Raw genomic sequence first — 25,684 nt, 5'->3', positions numbered from 1 at the left:
CTGGCTGTTTTATAATATGCAGGCCTGAAATATATGTCAACACTGATTATCTTAAAACTCTTAATGTTCCAAACTCCTGCAAGAAATTTGTCTAATTAACAAAAATGTACTACTAAAAGGAACAGTTATTAGGGTGGTTTGGAGATTGCAGTTGAGTTGTACGCCTGAAAAAGATTGGAGTTTATATTTATTTTATAATAAAATAACAAAACCAAACCTAAAAAGAAAAAAAGTTTGTAAAGTTCCTTTTAATTCATTCTCATTCTGTCCCCCCATTTTAAAGTGTGCTATTGTCTTGCACGCACATCTATGTAGTATACACAATCTGATAAACTTCAAGACTGTTTTGGTAAGTGGTGTTAATACTTTCCCTATTAGCATTTTGTAGCGAGTAGGCTGTCAATATGGAAATTTGCCTGTGAATATCAACAATCCCATGAGGTAACTGCTTCCCCAAAAATACTAATAATAACTTGTGCATCAAGAACTCTTTTGAACTGGTAAGGTATTTATGAATTCTTTGTACTGCCAAGCAGCTGCAGAACAAATAAAGGTAAACTTTCTGAATCTCCATGAAATCTCTGTGAAAATAATGCAAATTTAACAGACTAGAGTAAGACCACACTGGGTAGTAGTGACAGACATACAGGAGGACACATTCAAGATGGGGCAAAGAGGTCTGATACACTGTATTGAAACAAAAGTGTTTAAAGTTTTTTCACCATACGTTAAACTAAAAATTTTAATTTTCCTTCCCCAGTAACTATTCCAAACATGCCAGATGTACAGAACAGTTCTTTATCTCCGGTACCCTCTGCCCTGTGCTCTTCCTGCTTTTTTGCTCCCTTCCTCTTAGATATATTATGACCCCTTATAGCTTTGAAGATGGCCCTGCTTTGAGCTGGAGACTGGACCAGTGACCTCCAGAAGTCCCTTTCAACTAAGATTTTTCAGTGATCCTGTGGTTATCTGATAATCACAACTTTTTTTGCCTTCTGGCAAAAGCTTCTTCAGGATTTCTCTACTATTAAAATCTTCAATTCCTTCACTACAGTTAATGAATCCACTCCCCAATGGATTTTTTTGTCCTTAACCCTTTACTGTGATCTCTGCCTTCTGTCTCCTTTCTATGCTTTTGTGTGCTCTCTCTTTGTCTCCTTGGTGTCCTTCCTTTAACTTATACCACTTTCTAGTTCACATATCTCACAAACTATATGCGAGAACCTCCTGAACAAAGCTCAAGAACAAAGCTCCTTTGAGTCGTAGATTATCTCTAGATCATCTATGGCTAGGTGTCATGTTCTGTAATTGTAATTACAAGATTTTTGTAATTGTATTGTCTGATGACATTAACAGAGGAAGTTACCTAAATGAGTTTGCAAGATGTATTTCAATAAGCAGTAAGAAATATTCAATCTCTACTGCTTGTGCTGTTCTGCACAATCTCATGACCTACTTCCAGGGAAGGATCAAACATCTTTTTGTGTTAATACTCATACTGCAAAGGGTGTCCTGGAGAGAAGATTGCTTCCTTCAGTAATAGGAGTAAAGGTAGATGAATGGTTCCTTTCTCCCAACTGCTTAGTGAACAGCCAAGTGTCATTCTTCCTCACCTTCATATATTCCCAGCATTTTAACATTCCTCAAAGTTTTCCACTAAAACTGTTTTCTAGATAGCAATAGAAAGCCTCAGTCTTGCATGAACACAATTGAGATAGCCTACTTTAGTCCCTTAGTTCACCTATTGTAAAGATATTCATAGTTTCAGGGTGAAACTGAAAATACCAACAGCCAAGGAAAATTTCAGCAAGAAAATGGAATTTGCAAGTCTATAAATGTCTTCTGAGTGTGTTCTTATAACTTTTAATGCTAATGTTAATTGGGAATAGAGGTTCCAATATTATTTAAGTTAAGTCTTCCTTTTCTGTTGACTTTTTCGATCTCCTTTCTCTTCCCATTTTATGGGGATAATTGACTAAGTTCCAAAAGTGAATTAAAATCATCAGGTGAACATAGACATATTAGTTAAAAAGAGAATGTGAAAAATCTGAAGAGAACTTCTAAACCCCATGCTCTTTGACTAGTATCCCAAGTGAAACCAGAGAAGGAGAAATCTCTCACTTTGACAAAAGAAACTTCAACATTCTCAAATATTCTTTCATTGGGAGGCTACATTACTGGTGTCTTTGAATCTAAATATGTGTCTAATCAATGTTTTTCAGAATTCTGAGGAGAGACCATTAAAGGTGTGACAAATCTAAGGCATTTTACAAATGACAGAAACATGATGAAGATTAACTAAGATCAAAATAACCAAGGCAAATGAGTTTTAGACTACCAATATTTCTCTTTTTTTTTTTTCTTCTCATGAGCACACACAAGGACATGCACTTTCAGAATGTCAATCTGTAAGACCCCATTCTGCCATCGTGTTGCATTTGAAAGATTAACTTTGCTATCTTCTACTGATAGTTTCATTTAATTAGTGAAAGTAAAATGAAGTTTGTCATCTAGATTGATACTTATACAGACTTCAGGTGTATTTTAGCTAATTATAAAAAGATTTAATATATAATTATTTCAACAAAATATAATTTTCTTAGCATTTAGTAGTAAGAACAAGGGAATTATGGATTAAAAAAAATGAGTTTTTTCCGATTTTATGATGGAAAGTGTATTCTTATTGAAAGGCTTCTATTTATTATGCTTTTTAAGGGTGAGCTCTTTTTGAAAGTGAGCTCTCATGCAAGTACAGATCACAGCCTAAGACACCATTATTTAAACATTGTTTTCTTACTGGTATATGACTGCTAAAGCAAGACTTATTAACTACTTTGTGTAATAACATAATAACTTGTGAGGAAGCTGAACTCAAACTTAGGAAAGGTTTATATGTGCCTATGCATTCATATTTTCCTATTATTTTGGTGTTTTGTTTCCTAAACTCTTTAAGGGACTGAGAAAAAGTTTTTAATATTTTTCATATTCGATTTTATTCAATATTGTGATGACGCTTTCACATTCATTACAAAGCAATTGATCATTTCTTAGCATACAGTGTGACAGTATGCGATAATTTCAACAGTTTTCTCCCACTTCAGTTCCAGAGTAACTTGCACTTTTATTGATATGATATAACAGTGACTTAAGATTCATACTATGCTTTCCACTCTTTTTTAAAAATTATTTTTTGAAACAGTTTATGAAGCACAGCAAACAATATCTTTCAGTATCTTGCTACCTAAATTTCTGCAGCTGTATCTAGTTCTCATCCAGTTATTGTGTTAAGAAACCAGGTTTAAATTGAGGATGTCACAGAATATTGAATATTTCAAAAGGGTTAATGCCCCCTTGTGTATTTTGCAGACAATCCTGGGCTAGTGAGCCACGTTCCAGTTGGTGTTAGAATCCTGGACATCAATGACAACCCTCCAGAGCTCGCCAGAGAGTATGATGTAGTTGTCTGTGAGAATGCAAAGCCTGGTCAGGTAACTCTCACAGTTGTCTTTCTCCCAGTGAGAAAGAAGAATTATTTTGTTTATTAATGCCACATAGGTAAGAAGTTTGATTCGGGGAACACATGTCATAATTCTTTCTGATTTCATTTTCGTATTTCACATTTAATTTAACTTTTTAACTGTATTAGGCTGAAGGGAGAAGATTTGGGAATTTGTTCAATATATCTTTCTTGTTGCTGCAAAAAAATACCCAAACTATCTTCAGTAAAGACAGTCAAAACTTTAAACTTGTCAGATAAGTGATGGAATTTGACAAGTCACTATCATGAACAAAATGGATGAAGCAGATTTAACATCTCTCATCTAAGTGCCACATGGTAGCAAGGTTTCAAATACAGCTCAGTGAAATGGCTGGTTAACGTGGCTGCCATCCTCACTTTTTGCACGTTGATTGACCTTGTCTGTACAGGATCATTATGGAAAAGGTGTTGAAAAGGTTTTTCACAACCATGAGCATGGGAAGGGTCAGAACTGAGGCTGAATAGCAGAATCATTCCAGCTGCTGCTGCTCCTGTGATCGATGAACTTCATTGCAGTGCATGGTTTGACAATTTTACCAAGTTCCTTTGCTTTTTTGCATAGATTGAGCTTTTACCCAGCACTCTATGCTGGTTTTGCATTATTACACAGGTTGTAAGTTGCAATTGTGAGCTCATATCTTTCCTGAGGAATATATTACTAGTAATAACAGTTTTCTCATCAAATCTTTAAAAGCAGTGTACATAAATGTGTAGTAGCATATTTCTATTTTTAACGTTGAGACTATGGAAATGCTGTATTTCATCAGACTATAGGCTGACCAAAGTTATCTTGACTCTAACAGTGGCCAAAAGCTGACACCTAAAGAGCAGTGTAAGAACATGGCAAGCGTGTATGATACTTAGCCCAAGCACTTCTCTGGTCTCAGATCATTTGCAGATCATCTCCTGATCCAAGTGTGGTTTCTGTGTTTTTAATAATCCTTTAATAACCATCTTAATTAATCTGTCTAGTTTTTCCTGCAACAAACATAAACTTTTGATATCTGCTACCTCATGCGGCAAGGAATTTTACAGTGTAATTGCATGTTTCAGGAAGTCCTATCACCTGCTTTTTATTCTTTTTTTTTTTTTTTTTAATCTTCCCATGTTGTCTTCAATCAATATTTACTTGTTCTTGTGTTGGGAGAGAGAGAGAGAAAGAGAGAGAACAGCTGATCCCTATTTAGTATCTCTGTGCCATTCATAAATTTCTAGCACATTACCCCTCAGCTGTCTCTTGTCCAGACTGAAGAGTCCTACTTAACTTGGACAAGCCATGATAAAGCCCTTCTAGACTTTTGATCATTCATCTTGTCCTCCTCTAAACTTTCTCCAATTCCTCTCTATTCACCTTGACATGGGGAATCAAGATTCAAGATGCAGGTATGCAGTGGTTTATAATTCTTATCATAGTTTAAGCTCCGTAGTATAGGATGATCTCTGCTTTGTTCTCTATTCCTTTCCTAGCAACTTCTAACAGTGGCTTTGCTTTTTAACCACTAGTAAGCACCGAATGCAAAAAACTGCCTGCCATAACACCAATATCATTAGAAGTAATGGTCAGATCAGAGATCATCATCACGTATGTGAAGTTAGGACTTTATGTCTATGTATAATGAATTTCACCTGTCTTTGTATTGCCTGGCTACTGAGTATTGGAAGGTCTTTAGTGTCAGCCCTTCCTCTTTTCTTCCTTGAACAATTCAGTATCATAAGTAGGTTTGGTGGGCTGATTATTCACACTCTTTATAAGACTTCTGTTATTACACTGACCAACAAGTGGCCCAGCATAAATCTCTGTGGAACAGAGGAAATCTCTGTGACTTCCTTCCCTTGTGGAATAGACAACTTACAGAAGAGACCCTATTTCCTGTCTTTTGAGCAATTATTTGTGCAAGGACCTTCCCTCTTATCTCATGACTGCATAGTTTTCTTCAGTGCTCTTATTGAGACACCTCACTCAAAGCCTTTGAAAATCTAAGTAGGTCTGTCTATCAACTGAATATCTCTTATTAACATGCTTATTAAAGTAAAAATAATGTTCTGAAAACCTCAAATAAAGCCAAATAAAGAAGAATTAGAACTTGTAAAAAGACTAATTTAAAAAAAAAGAAGATAAAATCTCTTAAGCATTAATTGCAATTGCTTTCAACATATTCTGATATTTTTAAAATTATATAACTTAACAATAATTGTTAAATAAATGTTATAATTAATAATAAGCTAAAGCATGCAATGAAGCTAGCTCAGAAATGCTTTGTTTGGTGGGGGTGATGTTGATGGTGAGTAGCTAATGTTTCCTATTAGCAAAGTTTTAACTTTCCAATAGTAGCTTTGCAAATGGAAATTTATGAGAGAGATGTTTAAAGGATAAAATAAGTTTTACTGTAACAGCATTTGCTCCTGATTTGGGTAAGCGTTGTATTTCTCTCTGAGCTACTGTAACAAGTGTGAATGACTCCTGACCTCTGTAGCATTGCAGTTTAACACCCAAGATTAATGCTACCATGAAGGACTCTGCAAGCAGTAGTTTAATATGAAAGGCTGGATCAGCATGCTGTTGTATTCTTAAACTAACAGGACTCCATTACGTACATGACATGCACAAATTTTTATTTCCATTGCACAACAAGGCTTCAGAAAAGATTGTGATACCATTGCACTGTACAAAAACAAAAACCAAAACGAAACACAAAAGTACATGGCTCTTACTCAGAAGATCTTACTGTCTAGTTTAAGAAAGAAAATGACAGTGTTCAACAAATATTAAGGAGGGACAAATAAACAAGGATTACAGAACAAGACAAGTGTTCCATATGCTAAAAAGCGTGTCCAGCTGGATGGTTTTGAATCACTGAAAAGACAGTATTTACTCTGAGCTATCCATCATCTTGTGAGAATGATTCATAACATTTATCGTTAAAGAACAAATTCTGTCAGGTCCCGCCAGGCACTTCTGCTTGACTAGTGCATTGAAGTTGGGCTCCAGCCCTGCACTGCCCTGTAAGAGTCCTATTTCTTTCCTCAGCATATCTATTTTGAATTTATTATGTGCAAGATAAACTAACCAATAGTTTGTCATTGGAAGACTTTTTGTGTTTGCTTGTTTATTTTCAGAAGAGACTTCTATGGAGAGAAATCACAGTACCATTTAGTTGCACAGCCTGTCTCCTCCTTCTTTTTCCCTCCACAGCTCAATTGATTTACTTAAAATAAAAAAAAACCCACAATAAAACTTAAGGACTTAAGTGCTTAAATGAACCCCTCTAAGGCATCTCAAACAGAAAATGCTTGTGAGAAGATTATCGTTTTCACATTGAAGTGACAGCTTTATTCCCTTAGCAGTCACCTTGTTGAGAAGATAAACTAAGTATCTCCAATAGCTTCCAGGTGAAGCCTTGTAGATATTGTATATTAAAGTAAATAAAGCAGTTATGCTTTGATCTTAGATGGTATCCAGACTTGGAGAACTCTGACTTCTAGAAATATAGTGATTTTGTGAACGATTGTGAAATTTAGCCAATGTAGGACAATGAAATTTTGCAATCTTCCACAAAGTGAACTTACAAATGAAATTTTTCTTTGCTTCAAATGCAACTTGTTTTATTATTTTTAAGACAATGGGAGCAAATAGTGATGTAAAAAAAAGTTTAAATGCTTTGTTCTGGAAAGTGAAGGAGTGAAGCGTTGACAGTTTTCTGCATGTTTCCAAATTCAGTGTTTGTCCTGGCAGAGTATAAACCTGTTAAAATATCTGACTAGATCTGCTAGTGATATTCACTATAGCTCTCCAAAGATTACTTTTTTCCTGGGTGCTTATCAGAGGAATTATAGAAAAAGTTGTGATAGTAGTGTCATTTCCCTGACACTATCCATCACTGTAAATTAATGCACAGGTGTGTGTATGTGCGCACGCACGCACACACAAACACACACAAAGAATTTTTTCAGAATCAGGGTGTATAAATATTGTGCTGCCAACATGAGCTACCTCACCCTGGATGCTGTTATTTCTAATAGCCAAAGGAAATCAATGTTAGCTGGCAAGGAACGCCTCTGCTATAATTTTGTCGTGTGTATATTTACTTGTTTATTGATTCAGTTCCGAAAAAGATCTGAGTAGAATTTAGCACCTGCTCTCTATCCTCTTCAATTAGTTCTCCTCCATTCTTGAAATTCTTTCTTTTCTTGCCAACTCTTGCCTTTAAAAAAATAGCATAACCCTTCAGTTTCATTGCTTCAGTGCTGTCAAGTAAGCTTTAAAGCAGCTGGCGTTCTGTATCTACATTTTAATTTTAATCGGCTTTGGTAGGGTGCATGTTAATCTCTGCTAATAGGCCGTTAATTAGTTGGCCTATTAATTAGAAAAGGGTTAACAGTACATTTGGTTGTCAAGAGGATGCACACTTTTGTTCCTCACCTCTGAATGAATGTCTTAGAAATCTTTTCTTTAGAAAGCAAGAGCCTTTTCTGAAAGAATGTAAACTTTCTATTTAAGAACAGTTCCATCAAAAATATTTTGACCTGTCCTATTACACATGCAATGTCTATTTTCCACAGGGAAAAGCATGATTTCTATATCATCTGGTGCTATACTTTTTACATACATTGGTGAATTCAGGGGATACTTGAATTGCCATATGTGAAATCAGGGAATGTAGACAATATATTTTATTGAGTTTTAAAATTAGTCTTCAAAACAAATAAATTTTATGCTAGTCTTGTGGCACTGAGGTCTTGATCAAAGGTGGTTTTTTTGCAAAATGGCATGAAGAGTCTTGAAGCAAGATTCTGTAAAATGTCACTGAACATTTTATGTAAGAGAGGGCAACAGGATAAAAGTTTATCTACTAGGCTGTCAAATAAAAGCTGAAGGTGCATGACAAAATGACTTATATTTCACTGATAAACAGCACTGAGGAATTATAAACAATGTTTATTAAATTAATATCTTTTTTTTAAGGTCTTATCTGAATTTTTTACAGCTATGTATAGTATTCAACAGTAATTTTAGTATTTGAGTAATAACAGAAACTGATTCTCTTGCAAATATTCTTCCATCACCTTTTTTTTCTTGCTTTGCCCATACCATTTCAACATTATTAACTAAGTATATCTATCTAAGGTAATCTTATATTTCTGTTTTTACATGGTAGTTTTTTCAATAATAAATATGCCACCTTTGCAAAATTCAATAAAGAACAATTAGCTTTTGCCAAAAGTTTTCACCAATATTGGCGTGACTTTGGTAAACTGCATGATTGTAGGCATTTCAGATTGATCTTATTCTGCTACACTTCAACAAAAAAGTATTACGACAAACTTTTAAAATATTCTCAGCAATTATCGTCAGTGTTGTTAATTGTCTTAGGTGTGTATAGCCAATATAATGTACTATATTGTATATAGTCAATGAAATAAACATTGTACTCTGTTGGCTTTAAAATGTATTTGTTTTGCTTCTGTTATGTGAATGGAGGTAGAGAACTATGTGTTGTCTTTTAGTTTTAAAACAGACCAAACCACTTGAGCCCACACTGTTTATGCTTCAGGTTCAGTCCAGACAGACTACAGCTGAACACTGAACAGAAGAATTCTCATGAAAATGAGCACTTTTGCTCCCCCTTTTACGTTTCCCTCAGGATATCTATCAGCTCTGTGCAGCAGTCTGTGTAGGCTTCATTGCCTATATCACAAGAACAACTTTTATTAAATTCTACTTTAGCACTTGAGCTTCCAGGCCCAGCATGAAAATGAAAGCAGAGGTAGAAATATTGCTTGGTCACGCATTCCAAAAGCTTAGCTCAATTTTAGTTGAAAGTAAACTTTAAAAACCACCAAGGTTTTCGAAGGCAGAGGTCCTACCTTTCAAAAATACCTTTCCGATACATGGTTGCTACATTTAATTCTATTCCTTTTGGGCAAACCAAACTAAACCCAGGAGTAGCTGCTGTTCTTCCTGTTCTGTTCTCCAGCAATTTAAAACTGATTCTTAACAGGAATTTTAAACAGAGAGCTGGTATTATATAGCTGCCATTTTGGTTAAACAATTATTTCTCCTAACCAATACTGAAGTGCATCTAATTATTGAGATGGCAAGCAGATGATGCTCCGCATAGACCATCCTGGTTCAGCTTGAATTTTGGCTCCGTAAAAACAGATATTTAGGTGAAACTATAATTCTGAAAGTCACCAGGATGCAATGCAGTTGGTGAAAATCTCTGTACTAGGCCCCGACCATATCAGAATGTCAGAAAGTATAGATGCTTTAGATGCTTTTATCTAGCTCTGAAGTGTGGTTCCTAAAATATTTCATGCTAGAGAAATCAAGCTAATGGCCCAGTCATTTCATTGGTTGAATTTAGCAGCAGTCAAGTAGAAAATTAAAATAAGCTAGGTTTGACTATCCTGCTGAGGTCAGGTACTATTTGGGTCAAGTTCAAATTTCAGCACATTCACTGTTAATTTTTATTTCAGGTAATTCAGACTATTACTGCAACTGACAAAGATTACTCTGCAAATGGGGCAAGATTCCATTTTTCCCTTGATGAAGGGCTTTCTTTGAATCCCAACTTTACTCTAAGGGACAATGAAGGTAAATCAAACACATAAATCTCAAAGAAATGGGTCTCTGTTTTGTCTGGGGTGTCTCATTGAACAGAATTTCCATGTGTTTCTTGACAGAAGGGGAAAACTGTAATCTGTCATCACTGAACTGGCTGATATCAAGGACATAGTGTTTACAACATATTGCAAACTATGAATAATCAGATATTGCATTTTATTTTTATATTCCATTTTATTTTAGCATTTATACTTCATACATTCAGGAATGTTTTCAAAAAATGGGATTAATGAAAAAGATGTTGGCAATTTGGTCTATTTCTAGATGAATAGCACTGAGTGGGTACTGTCAAGGTTATTGAAGGTTATTGTTTAAAGGAGAAAATAAGAATTTAAGGGGCATAAATGTTGAATTCATGTTTACTTTTACGCATATGATACCAAGAGCCAGTCCTTCAGTGTTTCCTGGATGATAGTCTATCGCTTCATGCCCTTCCTAAGAAAGTATGCCTAAAATGTACAATCAGAAATTCGTAGCAAATGATAGGCCCAGAAGGAAAAGGGCCTTCAGAATCACCCAGCCAAGTGTTTCTGAACATTTCCTGAATCAAAGAATCCTCCAGCCTTTCCAAAAAATCACAAAATCAGCCTTACTATTTGTTGAGGAAACTTCATGGTTTCCATTTTGCAGCCTGATAAAAATGAGAGTAAACTTTAAATGCTTGTCTGTAGCTTTCCTCTTGAGCTTTTGTGTATGTGTGTATTGTGTGGTTTTGTATGCATGTGTGGAAGTGGAGGGGGATTGGCTTTATTTTACAGTTATATTTTTGCAGTAGTGCCATGGAATACCTTCTGAGATCTTACAGATCACTACTCATCTGTAATGACTGAGAAGCATTAACTCCATCATTGGTATATATGGCACATACAGTGATGTTTAAACTATTCTTTACACTTATTTTTTATCTGTTTGTAAAACCTTTCAGGGATGGAGATTGCATAATCTTCCTAAAGAATTTGTTCCAATGTTTAACTATACTTACAGCAGAAAAATATCAAGTCATGCTATTTGTTCGGACTAGGTTCATGGCCCTCATATTGCAGTTCCAAGAGATCAATCCAATACTTATCAATATTAAAAACATAATAATATTTCAAGAACTAATTAATATATTAAAAATATTCCTTAAGAGATAACTCCAGCCCTTTCCCAGATTAGCATACCAATTCCACTCAGATCGTGATGGAGCATTATAGCAAAAGCCAGATGATTCTTCCTGAAAAAGGAAGTGTACTATTGTGTATTTTTGTATTTGAGTCTAAGATTCAAATAAACTCATTGAGTATTGGACTGTGATCTCATGTGGGAGATCACGGCCATGTTCATTTCAGTACAAGATACTTACATCAACACGTGCTTTTGAATAACTCTAAAATTGTGGTTCATGATGAAGTAGATATTTTATGGTTTTGAACATATTTTAATCATGATCCGTATTATATGTGTTTATTACCAGTAGAAAATGCTGTGTTATACTTTAAGGACTGCATGTCAACATAAGCTGTTTACCTACAGATTTATAACAGGTCGAGAACTTCTCATAAGTCTTCTCATAATGTGGCAGTGTCACGCTTTGGATATAAGTATGCAGCAGTAAGTATTTGCTACCTCCCCAAAAGCAGTGAGCAATGACTTTACCACCAACAGCAGAAGGCAGTGTTTAGACTATCCTAAAGTTGGATTTGGCAGGGGAAAGTAGGGAAGGGAACTGGAAAAGTTGTCCTTTAAGGTAAAGGTCTGTTGTGCGTTATGTTTTTATTTCACCTAAGGAGATACAAAAAGTAAGTATGCACTTCCTGTAGCATCTCACATAAAACTTCTACACGTAAAAAGACTCCAGAAACACAATTTCCAATTTGCCCATATAATTAACACAATGACAGTTTTACTCAAGTCATAACAAGAAATTTATCTTAAAACAAAAGCTTTGTCACTATTTTGCTTGGCACATGACCCTTTGATTGTATTGTTTAAACACTGACCTTTATTGGTACCTTTTCTTTGTGGTATAATCTGTATGTAAAATATCAGTGAAATGCTTATAAAGTGCATTCACAATATCCAGTTATCTAGCATTCACAACTTTCATATTTATCACTTATTCCTATTCAGAAATGGAATTTCTGTTGCTTTCTATTCTAGGAAATAGCTGAGAGATGGTGGGCAGAAGAGGCTTTTCTTATGTCTATGACAAGTTTGCACTTTTGAAAACTCATGTTTTTGAGCATCAGCTGTTAAAAATAATCAGAATGCTATTTTTACCTCTGGATTTAATAATTTTATAAAGGCTGGCATTCTTCGAGGATTTTATTTGTTTGTTTGTTCTGCTATGTTTTTTAAAGAAAAAAACTACATCAGTCACCTTAAGAGAGTTTTCAATAATGTTTTGCAGAATGATAAAAACCAAAACTTTGATATCACATTGAAAATAGCAGTCAGTGGTAGTTTTATCTGTCACTGCAAAGCGATATTCTCTTGCAGTCATCTTTGGATCCAGTCATCCTCTCCTTTTATTTCTTCAGGAGAAAGATTTCATTTCACAAAAATCTCAGTAGACATTTTCTTCCCTTGTTTTCATAACCACAAACAACAGAATTCTGTTCTTTGAGCCCCAATACAGTATTGAATGAATGTTCCCCTACTCCATTATCATCAGTAGAGCTACAAGATCAAAAGACTTTACAGCACTGAATTGGATCTTTAAATATTAACGCTTATATCTATGCACTTTGACTGAAATCTAAAGGACTTGCACAAGCATAAGATTTCATAGTTTGTCCCTATCTACCTGCATAGGCTGCAGCAATATACAATCCCAGCATGTGTATGATTCAGGTCAATAATATTCCATGGCTTCAGCAGAGGAAATAGATATTAATGCATCAGTCCAGATAATTGATCATATGACCAGTTAAATTTTTATCTTTGGGGCCTGAACTTGTGACTTTATTCAGGAACAATCCACAATGTTAAAGCCCCAGCCTTTGAATATGCACCCTAGTAATGCAGAGCTTAAAAGCCTCAGGGAAATGTAGGTCAGGAGACAGCCACAGGGCTATGCCAAATATGCAGTCCAGCAGAACTTAAGAGTTGCTTGGATCATCTTCTGGATTCTGTTGTTTATGATTTTCATTATAAAGAAAAAAAATTGAAAAGACAGAATATGATACCTTTTTCCCTACTGACTGGATTCTTAAGCTACAGTAGATTTTTTGCTGCTATTTGAGTTTTTATATATAGTGACAAAGTACTATTCAGAGGGAGTAAAGGCTTAAGAGTGTGAACAAGAGTACAGCAAACAAAATGATGCAGTATCTGTACGCATGTAAGCAAGACAGAACAAGAGCTGCAATAGAATTTCTTTGCTATACAAAGAAAACACATGAAGTTGTAATCATTTCCTGCAATTTCAGAAGACAAACCCAGGGAAAATGCCTTTTTGTTTGTTTGGGAATTGTACTTATGAAGGCTTTTTAATGAAAACAGGGCTGTTTACAATTTATTCTGCCCAGAAAAATGTTGCAATTTCTATTAAAACCTAAGCAGTCAAATACTTTTTAAATCTGGAACTGCTTGCATGTTACAGTTCAGATGCTACATAACTCAGTTCATTGTTGTCTGGGTTCTTGTCACTTTGGTTTTTAGGATGTTATCACAGATAATTCTGAAATGCTTTTTTCACTTGTGTGCAATGTCTTAAATTTACACTTTTTGCCTGATCAGAAATACCTGCTTTTGCTTGCCCATTTAAAATTTGCTAGGGCAATATGAGACTAAAAGCATCTTCTGTCAGGGAATCAGAGGAAAGATGAAAGACCCTTTTCAGAACAGAGGCTGAAACTGTTTCCAAGTACTGAATTTTAAAATTATACTTTTTTTATCCTGCAAGAATCATAATATTTTTCCAGATGCTTAAAGAATGGTTGATATATTTGTCAAAATTTGTTAGTTTGATGGAAAATGCATGCGAGCATATGTCATTGTTATGATATCCCCAGCCGTTAATATATAGACACATACTTGCATAGTCTCTCTGTCTGAGTTTTAAAAATCCATTCCCTCTTTCTGCCTATTTTTTTACCTATTAGAGACCTCTTTCAGAAGTTATACCACACTTTTCAGGGAGCTGGCGAAAGTTTGAACCCCAGAGGACAGTTCACTTAGGTGCAAGAGAATGTTTATGAATTTTATGCACTGTAAGGCACTGTTTTGCCAGTGGTATATTTTTTCACAAGATAGATACACAGTCTACCATGGATGCTCCAATGGATATTGCAAATTTCCTGGACAGTAAGGGTTTGTACAGAGACTGTGCACATTCACCCAACACTGCCAATAAGATTTGTACATTCTCTTACCTTAATAAATTGAGACTGCCAACTTCTGAAAGTAGACAAAGTTTACCTTACTTTCAAGGAAGAAGAACTCCCTAGAGAATGCTTAGCATTTGTTCTCCTCTCCTTTTATTTCTTCAGGACAAAGGTTTCATTTTACAAAAATATTTGTGGTTTCATTTTTCCCCTCTGCCCACTTTTCTCAAAGATCTGGCCTTTTGAAAAATGCCCAGTGATGGAGAATATTCTGGAGTTGGAACAAAGGTAGGCCATTTTTCCAATACTATCCCTTTGGAGAGTCCTTTCTCTTAATGTTATGCCACAAGATACTTTAATACCCACAGAAGTAGAGACCTGCTTTTCTATAAAATCTGGACCACATTGAGTTCAATGGCATCTGTATAAGATGAAATTTGTAATGTGTTCATCCACCCATGCCTGTGATGCAAATTAACATTTTTCCTGTGTTACAAGCAAAAGTAATTAAAAAAACCATTGGTTTTACTTGGCTTTGCTGTTATTTAAGAAGAGCAACCTCCAGAGAGTAATTAAGCCCATCCCAATGTGAATTCCCTTGCAGAAGTTTCTGTTTATCTCTCTTCCCTGATATGTGCAAAATTCGCATCTCCAACCGTATTGCACACAACATCTGTGACAGGCCAGTGAACTGTCTTCAGGGCTTTAAAGTTGCAAATAAGCATGCCAGATACCAGACCATGTCTTTGTTGCTCTGGATTGTCTGGAGTGGTATTGAAAGAGATCAGGTTGAAACCCCCACTTTGCAACCCAACATAAGCGGGAAACAGCTACATAGTTCCTGCCTACATTTGCATCAAAGTGGCATGCTTGCTCTAGTTATGTAGTATTGCAAGTTATTACTGCCCTTCCATGAAATATCATCCTGTAAAGGAGACAAGTTGTAACTTGAGAGAAATTATAGCTGAGAAAGTGCAAAGTTAGCATTATACATGGTGACTGTAAGCACAGTCCATAGAAGTGCTGTTACTGTAAACAGGTTGAATGCCTGAGCAGGTATTATCACAGAATCAATATATGAAAGTGAAAAAGGAATTCTACCACGAGTACAAAGGACACAAAACCAGGACTAGCTACCACAGAGGGAGACATTTTTCTTCCACGGGCCTGTGAACTTCTTTGATCTTTTTTTTGATTTAAAAAAATTGGATCTAAGATTGTTCAGGTAGGTAAGTTAGTGCATAGTGTATAGGTTCTTCACACATTTGTTTTCAGTGTTGCTACCTGTTGATGTCTCACAAACCAACCCATAAGCAAATAACTATGTTTCAGACCCAAAAACTCTGCTATGTTGCTTTTCATTTTTGCTACGCAGTGAGCTAGAAAGGAAGCCCATTGGCAATAGATTTGAAATCAGCACAAAAGAAAAAAATATTTACAAGAGTTATCAGTAGAAAAATGAAACAGAAATTCCTATCAATATAGTCTCACATAAACAAATTAACTGCTCTAACTTTAGAAATACAAGAAATGCAAATCATTCCAATATATTTTGTTTTGGTTTTAATCAGTTATAACTTCTCAGAAAATTTATGGAAGTTGAACTGCTGATATAAGCAGAGCTGAAAATTAAAACATGCCTTAAGCTATAAACAGGTTTTTACTCTATTTTTTTACTTCAATTTCTCTTGTGCCTGCCTGCAACGTATAATGTGTCAAAAGAATTCTCAAATTGTGAATAATGTAAGTATACTCCAAAGTGCTCCAGTAGTCACCTTCCATGGTGTTATCATTGTCTCCTAGCTTCCTTGATTTTCCTATGCCCTCCTTTCTTTTGTTAGTTCAGAAGCTTAATGTAAAAAGGCAGAGATGATGGAAAGAAGAATGTGATAACAGCCTTGTATACAGTGTGCAGTCTGGCTTAATAAACTACCACATCTTCAGAGTGTGAAGAGCTGCTGCGTTGGAGCCACGCAGAATTTCCCATGTGTAACCTCAAACCCACTTGAGATGAATCTTGACTTCTAATTGCCATGTTTGCAAAGCATAGCCCAAATGCGAGAAAGTTTAGATCATGAAATGGGGCAATGTGCACCACAAGGAATCAGATAAATATTTCTTTCCCTATGTTGGAGTTGTTAATTTCTCTTAGCAGCTAGAACTTTCATCTCCAGCGAGTCCTGGTTCTTATCATGTTTCTCAGGGGTGAAGTTCACAGTTTAAATCTATTGAGATAAAGTGGTCTTTCCTTCCAAGCCTAAAATAATCAGATCCGTAGCTCTCATCATCCTACTGCTATTGCCGCTATATACACTTGTCTTCTCAGTCTATCTGCTGTATCTGTTTTCAGGTATCAAAGTAATTTCTCCCCTCCTCCCTTTCAAACTAACTTTGTTGATACAACTTTTTTTTTTCCCCTCAGTAAACCTTTTCTTAGGTCACCAGTGTCTGTCTTCATACTTGGCTGCCTTTAGCTTTCACAGTTTGTGGGATTTTTTCGTTTCATGTTAAAATCCTTCTCTTAAAAGTTGCTGTCTTTCTAGTTCCCCTCTCAATGGATCCTCCAATAGTTTTTGATAAGGAATGTAAACAATTAAAACACAGAAGCTTAGAACATCAGAATAGCTGTCAGGATGCAGTTGGTACTGCAGTTTGGCTAAGCTTTTATTATCTATTCATTTTACTGGCATACATTTACATACAATTATCCTCAAGAGTGGAGCTCTGACTAGAACATGAGTATTATGCCAATGTCAGCTTTGGTCGTTTTCCACTACCCTTGATTCTCAGTGACTTTCGGAAAATCAGTCCTTAGACAGAGTTTCCTTCTCTGTAAAAATGTTAGAGATCTAATTTGTAAAATATTCTAAAAGATTTAATGAGAAAGAATAGTATGTGAGAGCTGAGTTATTTTCCAGTATTTTATTTATGTGTACACACAGGCATGCACTAAGAGCTACTATCTGTAACTCTCTCTAATACTGACAGTAATAGTGATAATTATATTATAAAAGTGAGAATAATATTGGGAGCAGAAAATTTCCATGCCAGTGAGCAAAAGATTATGATCATACTTTTTACTTGTGTTCAAATTTGTGAAATTGCATTGAAGGAAAAGCTTTACGTTGTTTCTTTGAGAATGCTTAGAATTGTGTATGTTGTTACAGAATCTCCTGTATATGTCATGTAACATCTGTTTCTACAGAAATCTAGTTATTACTCAAGAGAATACAAATAACATAAATTAACCATGGCAAATTTTTGAAATTAAAAATTTGATTCTGGCTCCTTCTTTGCCTAAAATTGTGTCTTATATTTAACTCTATGTTGTTAACGATACAAGAAAAACAATTTAATGTTGAAAGAACAAATACAATATTAAAAGAAAAAATGTCTATTTTTTTCAATTTGTATTTATCTTGTGCAGCATAAAAATGTCAGTTCCTTGTTTGGCAAGACCTTCCACCCCAGCCAAGCATGGTTTAATTACAGTTCTTTTCGAACTTTTTCACTGTAACATCTGAATTGTCCAGTTTGTCCATTTTGTCATTTTGGTCTTTTCTTTTTACTTTTCTCACAGTTTTTATTTATTGTCCTTACAATTTTCCCCCCATCTGTCCACAGTTATTCTTATAGCATACATGCTCACATCTCAGTGCTCTTTACTTTACATCTTTGCCAATAATCTCCGTGCTTAAATCCTTTCATTACTGCTAGATTCCTGCTCAGGAATCCTCAGGTTTTTTTCATTATATTTGGTCTCTGATGCTTTTCTTTCCAGCCTGCATTTTCATCACTGCTTCTGTAGCTGTATAGTGATACTGGACCATTCACTCTTTTTTAGATTTATGCCAGAGGATGGAAGGAGGTGGTTATGCTTTCCTGCTCAGATTTGAATACTGGGCCTTCTTTGGATGTAGGCCCAGGAAAATTTACATGGTGAAAATTTTGCAGGATTTTCTTACTTATATGGACAAGGTAGCTGAACTGAAATGTTTGGAGCTTTTAGACACCGTAACAGAAATCTAGTAGAGTATTAAGCAGAAATGAAAGACTGTTCTTATTATTGGTAATAACACTTGCTGTCACCTTTTGGAATTAGCAGTATAAGATCTGAGAATTTTTTCTTTTGGGATGAGAGACATGACAGATGTTAATATTAATGCTTAGCTCATGGATATGGTGTCACTTACTACCAATAGGGAATTACATTTCAAGCTGAGTCCTTGAACATAGCCTTAGGTTTTTAAGGTATTATTTCTGGATAACTTTGTTGTGTGATTGTCATCTTCTCATTTGTTGTAACTCAAAATATAATTCTCCTTAGAACTGTCATTTCTGTGAAACTGCTTTCTCTTTCTGTTGATAAGTATGGGTGCTAAAAAGTGCATATGGGAGTGTTGCGCTTCTTTAATGAGTTCAGGGGGATCTCTAGGTGACCACTCAGACTTTAGTTTATTGTGGCAGTATTCGTGCTGAGGGGGAAAAAAAAAAGAAAAAAAAAAAAGAACCACCACCCACAAAGAAAAACAGGACTGTGACTGTTCTCTTGCAATGAAGCTTAATAACACAGGCTGGCTGGGTACATTACGTACCACTTAGCCTTGTACCTCTTCTGGACCCTGTGTAGTACCCAATGGAGCTCAGATTTCATTATTATGGTTTTTTTTTTCTTTTTGGTGTTTATGAAATGATGTGAAAGTTGTATTGCAGCCCAACAGAGCAGTGTTATCATGTCACAAATGGAAGTTATGTGCTGCAGAGTGTGTAGCACAAGGCTGTTTAGGGATGCTTAAGGATCCTCAGGCTGTTGGAATAATCTGAAGTACTGTGTAAAATCGGAGGAGACAAACCTGGTGCACTCCTGTCCATACTGAGTGCTGGGAAGAGTCCCTGGTGTGTATAATTAACTCCCACTGTGGTTGGGTGTTATGTGAAAAAGTCCTAGCTGGCCCAGACCAACGAAATACCAGGGAGAGTGTCAAAATTTAGCAGTATGAACAGTCAGTGTTCCAGGGATCATACTCACTCCCCAGCCTTGTTTTGTTTAACAACCTGCAACTGCAGGAGATAATAAGAGAAATTTTTAGAAAGGAGCTGTGCTAATAATCTGTAACAAGTTGCATTTCAAGGAAGGGAAGCAATTATAAATTAGATTCTGAACAACTAGAAAGTCGGAGTTTTTCATGCATATGGGGGAAATGATGATGCTTTTTTCTGAGTGTAGAAAGGCAGAAGCAGCAGTCATCACCTTATATATATACTGAGAACATTAACTTCTTTTTATGCAAAATATGTATTTGTTTGAAATTCCCCACTAATGACAGATACGTGAGTTTATTTCTGCTCTTGGGCTGTATCTAGAGCTCAATCTGCCACTGCTTTGGCAGCTGACAGGCAGACCAGCTGAAGGTAATTTTGTATTCTATGGTGGTTTCCCTCTTTGAACCAATGAAGATTTTATCTGTGTCCTCCAGCAGTATTAGGGAAGTTGGGACTGACAGTCCAACATAAAAAAATGGAGAAAGTGGCAAATGGGCGAGATATTATTTTAAAAAAGCAAGCAAAGTTTTTTTTGCAACATTACATAGTAGAGAGTTAAAACAGCTGCTTACTTTACCCCCTGATTATACCAATATATGTGTTGAAAAATTAAAAGACATGCAGGCAATCTACCGTTTTATAATCCATGTTCCATAAGATTATTTGCTTGTTTTAGGAGTATTTTAAAATAGATCACTGAGATTGTTCATGTACAGCATTTAATTAAAAGACCACACATGTATCAAAGAACAAGCTGGTCCAAATTTGTAAAATCAGACTTGGGACTTTTCTGTATATCTTATAAAAAAAAAAAAAAAAAATTAGACTGGCAGAGCCTAGTAAGACCTCCCTGCGTGGCCACAATCTGTAATTATGGCCTTAAGGCCACTGTTCACTCTGCTTTAGGGCAATAAATGCAATCTGAATTTCAGTGTTATCAAGCTTGATTTCTTCAATCAGTTGACTCAATTATAACAGAGAACACTTTGCTCCCTAGTCTAGTTGCAGAATAATGTGGAAATAATTTATTTCTTAACAATAAGATAATGAAAAAAATCAGCATTACTGAGAATACCACAGTATGTTTTTATAAGGTTTCATAAGCAATATGGAGAAGAGCTAAAGTTTAACAGAGTTTTTATAAAAATAAAATAAATATTTCTGCATGTCATATGCTATAGGTATATAGGAATAATTTCCACAACCCTATATCAAAAGAAAATACTGATTTACTGCATATCTTTCAATCACCTCTCTGTTGGGGTTCTTCTGCAGGTTATTGAAAACACTTTTTTTTTATTTTGTGTGTGTGTGTAGTATCTGGCAACTGTGTAAGGAAAATAGTATGTTTTATCATAGGTATTTTATAACCTCTATGCAAATATTATTTCCACAACGTGATGATCTTACTCTGTGTCAGATTTTTTCAGATGAAAGAATTATCTGTTCATCTCATTCTGGTTTTAATAGGGTTCTGTAAATTGAATGAATATAAACAGCATTATAAGTGGCTGGTGTCATGCCTCTAAAGAGGAAGTTGGCATCAATCTTGGGATTCAGTCATCAAAAGTATACTTTGACATGAACAAGCACAAGAGGACTTCAAGGCCTACTGCAAATAAATAAATAAATAAAAATCATATTTTGCACCCACTGCAAACTAGAAGAACAAAACTTAGTGACTTTATATCAAAATCACTATGCTGGAGATTTCCAAGAAGATAAGTAGGGGGGTGAAGAAGAAAAGCCATTGAACTTCAATGCAGTTGATGCTGCAGTTGCAGCATCAGTTTTCGGCTCAGCAGCAAGGATATTACTTCCCACCTCATATATATTTCTTGTGTGAAACCTGTTACCAAATATATTATGTTATGATATGCTGATTTGGGGCTATACTATCAGTTTTTCTCAGTACCACTGTCGGGTGATATACAAAAACAAAACATTGAGAGAAGTGAGTTAAAATGAATATTTTAAAATTTGGCACAGAGCTCAATAGAAGATGTGGCACAAAGAGTAGTCACCTGGTAAACAGTTTGTATCCAGTTTAAAAAAAAACTTAACTCCTCCGTTCAAATATGTATGTGGAAAGTAATCAGTCCTACGGGCTAAAATATGCCACACTAGCAGTATTGTTGCACAGATTTTCACAAAGTGTTACACACTTCACTTTTCCATAGATTACGATAAACCTATTTAATGCTGTAGTTGCAGTGGTAAGGAAAAAGAAGTAGTTTTGTGGTTGGTTTGTAATAGGAAGAGAAACCCAGCAGATGTATTTTTGCACTTATCACCCCTGAGTTGTTTGTTAAAAAACTCCAAACTCACAACCCTGCAATTTGGAAACTGTGTGACTGTTAATCATGGGCAAACAGTACGAGAGGAGAGCTCATTTCTTCCAATCTCTCTTCCCATTTCTCAGTCCCTATCTCTCTCTCTCTCTACAACTGCTCATGTCTCTGATTTCTCACTGTCTCCAATTTTGTTCAATTTATCTGTGGGCTCTTATTCAGAGGCCAGTACTTTTAAAGTGGTGGCAAAAAACTGAAATTAAATTTTACACGTATGAAAATAAGATGTAACTGTATATTATCGTAGTGTTTCTTCCCCCGCACTCTCTTCATGCCTCTTAATTTCTTGGAGTTAAAGGGATATGGGTGGCAACTTACTATCCTAATTAGTGCCTACAAATACTCTTGCAATGTGCATGTAATAAGCATTAGTATTCTCATTGACTGCAATACATGCCAGATGGACCTGTAGGTAACATAACGGTGACATAATCTTACACCATTTTCTCTCCCCTTTCCTTACTTACCTTTAACCTCTACCAGTTTAGAACATTTAATATCTGCTCTCTTCCCTTTCCTTTCCTTTCCCTTCCCTTCCTCCATCCCTCTTCCCTTTCTTTCTTCCTCTTGACCTCCCCACAGCATGAGTCTTTGGCTACTGTCCTGTCCATCGTTTTCTGAAAGCTCACGTGATCTATAAAACCTACCAAAACCAGTAAAACACGGAAATCTTATTTTAACTTTTACTAAAGACTTTTTAACATTCTTCTGAGAATCAAGAGGATTTTATGTTGTGGATGAATCCCAAAACAGATATTCTCAGAATTCCAGGTATTCACATTTACAAGGGTCCATATACTACCAACAGCGTAACATGGTATTAAAACACTTGGAAACTGGGCCTAAAATGTTTGTCAAAGTTCATTTAGACTCTAAGACAGGCACAATAATCTTATTTATGTAATGCTAATTACTTTCCTCTGCCTCCTCTTTTTCCTCTGCTGGTCACAAATGCTTCCTGTCAAGTTTTAATTCTAGATTGTGCAATTTCTAGGACTGTCTAGTTTTAAGATGCCCCGTGCTTCTACTCGACGGGAAACAAACAGTCAATAACATTTTTAATTTTTTGCTTCATTAATATGATATTCTGGTTTTGATACTGTAGATAATACAGCCAGTATCCTGACAAGACGAAGGAGTTACAGTCGAGCCACTCAAGATATCTATTACCTCCCGGTTTTGATTTCTGACGGCGGAGTGCCCCCTCTCAGCAGCAGCAGCACTCTCACAATTCGGGTTTGTGCATGCGAGAGAGATGGACGAGTGAGAACTTGCCATGCTGAAGCTTTCCTCTCCTCGGCTGGCTTGAGCACTGGAGCTTTAATCGCAATCCTGCTCTGTGTTGTCATTCTTCTTGGTAAGCCATTTTCAATATTAAGTAAGTAATGCTATCCTTCCACTGGCTCTCTGAATGTCACAGGGCAGAAATTTTTAATATGATATGTTTTTGAACCAGAGGCTGCCTGGTAGTAGGAGGTAATTAGAAACACATAGCTGTGATTAGGGGGGAAAGGTTTAGCTAAAATTAATAGGGGAAAATGCCTTTAAAGTACATTCATGAATATCTGGAATCCACTACAAATTATTTTTCAGAGGTTATCAGGTAATTAGCACTGCAGATCCTTTTTCTGTAATTTGGAAGGATTTCAAAAAGCCATTGACTCTAATTCTATGTCTAGAACAGTGTGAAAAATGATAGAAAAGAGATGAGGAAAGCTTTTTGAAATGCATTACACTGTAAGAAGCACCATTAGCACTGTACAAAAGCCATTTCTTAATTACCTTTGTGGGATAAACTGACAGCAATGCACAACATAATCCGCAGGGGCAAGGGACATATGAGACTGTAAGATGATTCCATCAGAAAAATGCCCCTGCAAGTGCATTTTCTCTTGACTTTTTTTTTTGTTGCCCAGACTAATTTGAATGTTACCTATTAGTTAATATTCAATTTTTTTTCCTGGCAGAGGCAAACTTGCTGAGTACATATCTCTGTACTACTCATGCCTTTCTGCATTCTTATAGAGACAGCAAGAAATAATGAGAATTGCACTGTGACCCATATAGGAGATTTTGAGGATTTTTTTTTTTCGAAAGGCTCTACATTTTCTAAAGACTACTTTTCTCACAGGTTACTTCAGAATTACCTTGTCAGAAAGCTGTTTTAAAATGTATAGTGATACATTTAGTTTATAATCTTACATTTTATCATCCATGACTGAATATTCATAACAGAAAAAATAAACCTGCTACATTTCAATTCAATATATATGCTAAATATCTTTTTAATGAAGCACTGAAAGCTCTTAACAATGCTTCTGAAAAATGTCAGCCTTAGTTACTCATTTCTCATTTAACTGAAAGTATGTTATCCCCTTTTATCTCCTTTATGAGATCTCTGATAATCTAACTAGTGAATTTCATTATTGTCTCAAGAAACCTCAGCAATCCCCATAAAGAAAATATACAGCAGAGGAGTGCTCTTTACTGGCCCTTTGGAAGACAAGGCTGTATAGGAAGTTTGTAGTTTCAGTACAGCATTATTAATTTTCCCCTTAATTGTGTGGTCTCAGCCTGTTGCACTTTGGCATGTTGCTATGTCGAAACACAGCTGTATGGATTTCATGGGTGCTTTCCAGCCATACGGTAATCCATCTTCAGGTAACACGTTACACAACAAAGGCATTGCTCATTTAGGAATATAAGTACGTTCTTTTCCATATTGGACAGGTTTGGTGACCATTTGTTACAGACACGTGCCTGATGTAATGGTTCCGAATACCAATATTAGCCCGAAAGTATTACACCCCTGTATTCACGACTTAGTATCTGCTATTTCTGTAGCATATAAGTACTTACTTCAGATGTAAACTTTAAACCTAATCTAATATCTGCAGTTTTCTCTTTAGCAATTGTGGTCCTTTTCATCACCCTAAGACGTAGCAAGAAGGAGCCCTTGATCATTTCAGAAGAAGATGTCCGGGAAAATGTTGTGACATATGATGATGAGGGCGGTGGAGAAGAAGACACAGAAGCATTTGACATCACAGCACTGCGGAATCCATCAGCTGCTGAGGAGCTAAAATACCGGAGGGATGTTCGTCCTGAAGTGAAGCCTGTGCCCAGGCATCATCCCTCCTCAAGCCTTGACAGTGTAGATGTTCAGGAGTTCATTAAACAAAGACTGGCAGAGGCTGATCTGGACCCCAGCGTGCCCCCGTATGACTCCCTACAGACATATGCCTATGAGGGTCATAGATCAGAAGCTGGATCTATCAGCTCTCTGGATTCAGCCACAACACACTCTGACCAGGATTATAATTACCTTGGAGACTGGGGACCCGAGTTCAAGAAGCTAGCTGAACTCTATGGGGAAATAGAATCAGAAAGAACAACTTAGTTGTAACTCCCAGAACGGAGAAGTTCCTAAGCAACTGGAGATATAACAGCAGCAACAGTAACAAAAAATGAATACAGTACTTGGAACTGAGCAAGTTGTATGCAGTTACTGTAGAACAAGTGCCCTTTTCATATTTGAAACTGGGTTCTCCAATTGGAAGAAAGTCAAATTTTGAAAAATACAGAAAAAAGAAGCTATTGTCCCTTGTGTATATTTTTTAATTGCTCAATAAAGTCCGTGGTACCGTATCTGTAACAATACCTAAAGTAAAGCTAAGCAATGACATTTTTATTGCAATATGCTTAACATCTCCAAGTTACAGTAAGTTTATGGTCATGCCTGTTTAGGAAGATAGCTAACGGAGGAGCAAATCTCTTGCAGGTGGTTGTGATGTTGCATTTCTAGCTGTGCTCTAGG

The 25,684-nt window shown here is 36.0% G+C and overlaps 1 protein-coding gene across 1 annotated transcript in view; it reads left to right on the top strand.

Moving 5' to 3' along the window:
- CDH18 (cadherin 18) overlaps positions 1–25,267 on the top strand; it is a 575,460-nt gene extending 550,193 nt beyond the window's left edge. The window contains exons 13-16 of the mRNA XM_075142498.1: positions 3,367–3,488; positions 10,016–10,133; positions 22,973–23,224; positions 24,765–25,267. Coding sequence (XP_074998599.1) covers positions 3,367–3,488; positions 10,016–10,133; positions 22,973–23,224; positions 24,765–25,267 — 995 coding nt within the window. The remainder of the gene's footprint in view (positions 1–3,366; positions 3,489–10,015; positions 10,134–22,972; positions 23,225–24,764) is intronic.
- The last annotated feature ends 417 nt before the right edge of the window (positions 25,268–25,684 follow it).

The sequence above is a fragment of the Calonectris borealis genome, chromosome 2 (genome assembly GCF_964195595.1).
Source record: "Calonectris borealis chromosome 2, bCalBor7.hap1.2, whole genome shotgun sequence".
Taxonomy (NCBI): domain Eukaryota; kingdom Metazoa; phylum Chordata; class Aves; order Procellariiformes; family Procellariidae; genus Calonectris; species Calonectris borealis.
The sequence above is the reverse complement of the archived record's forward strand: the minus strand, read 5'-3'. Positions and strand labels throughout refer to the sequence as shown.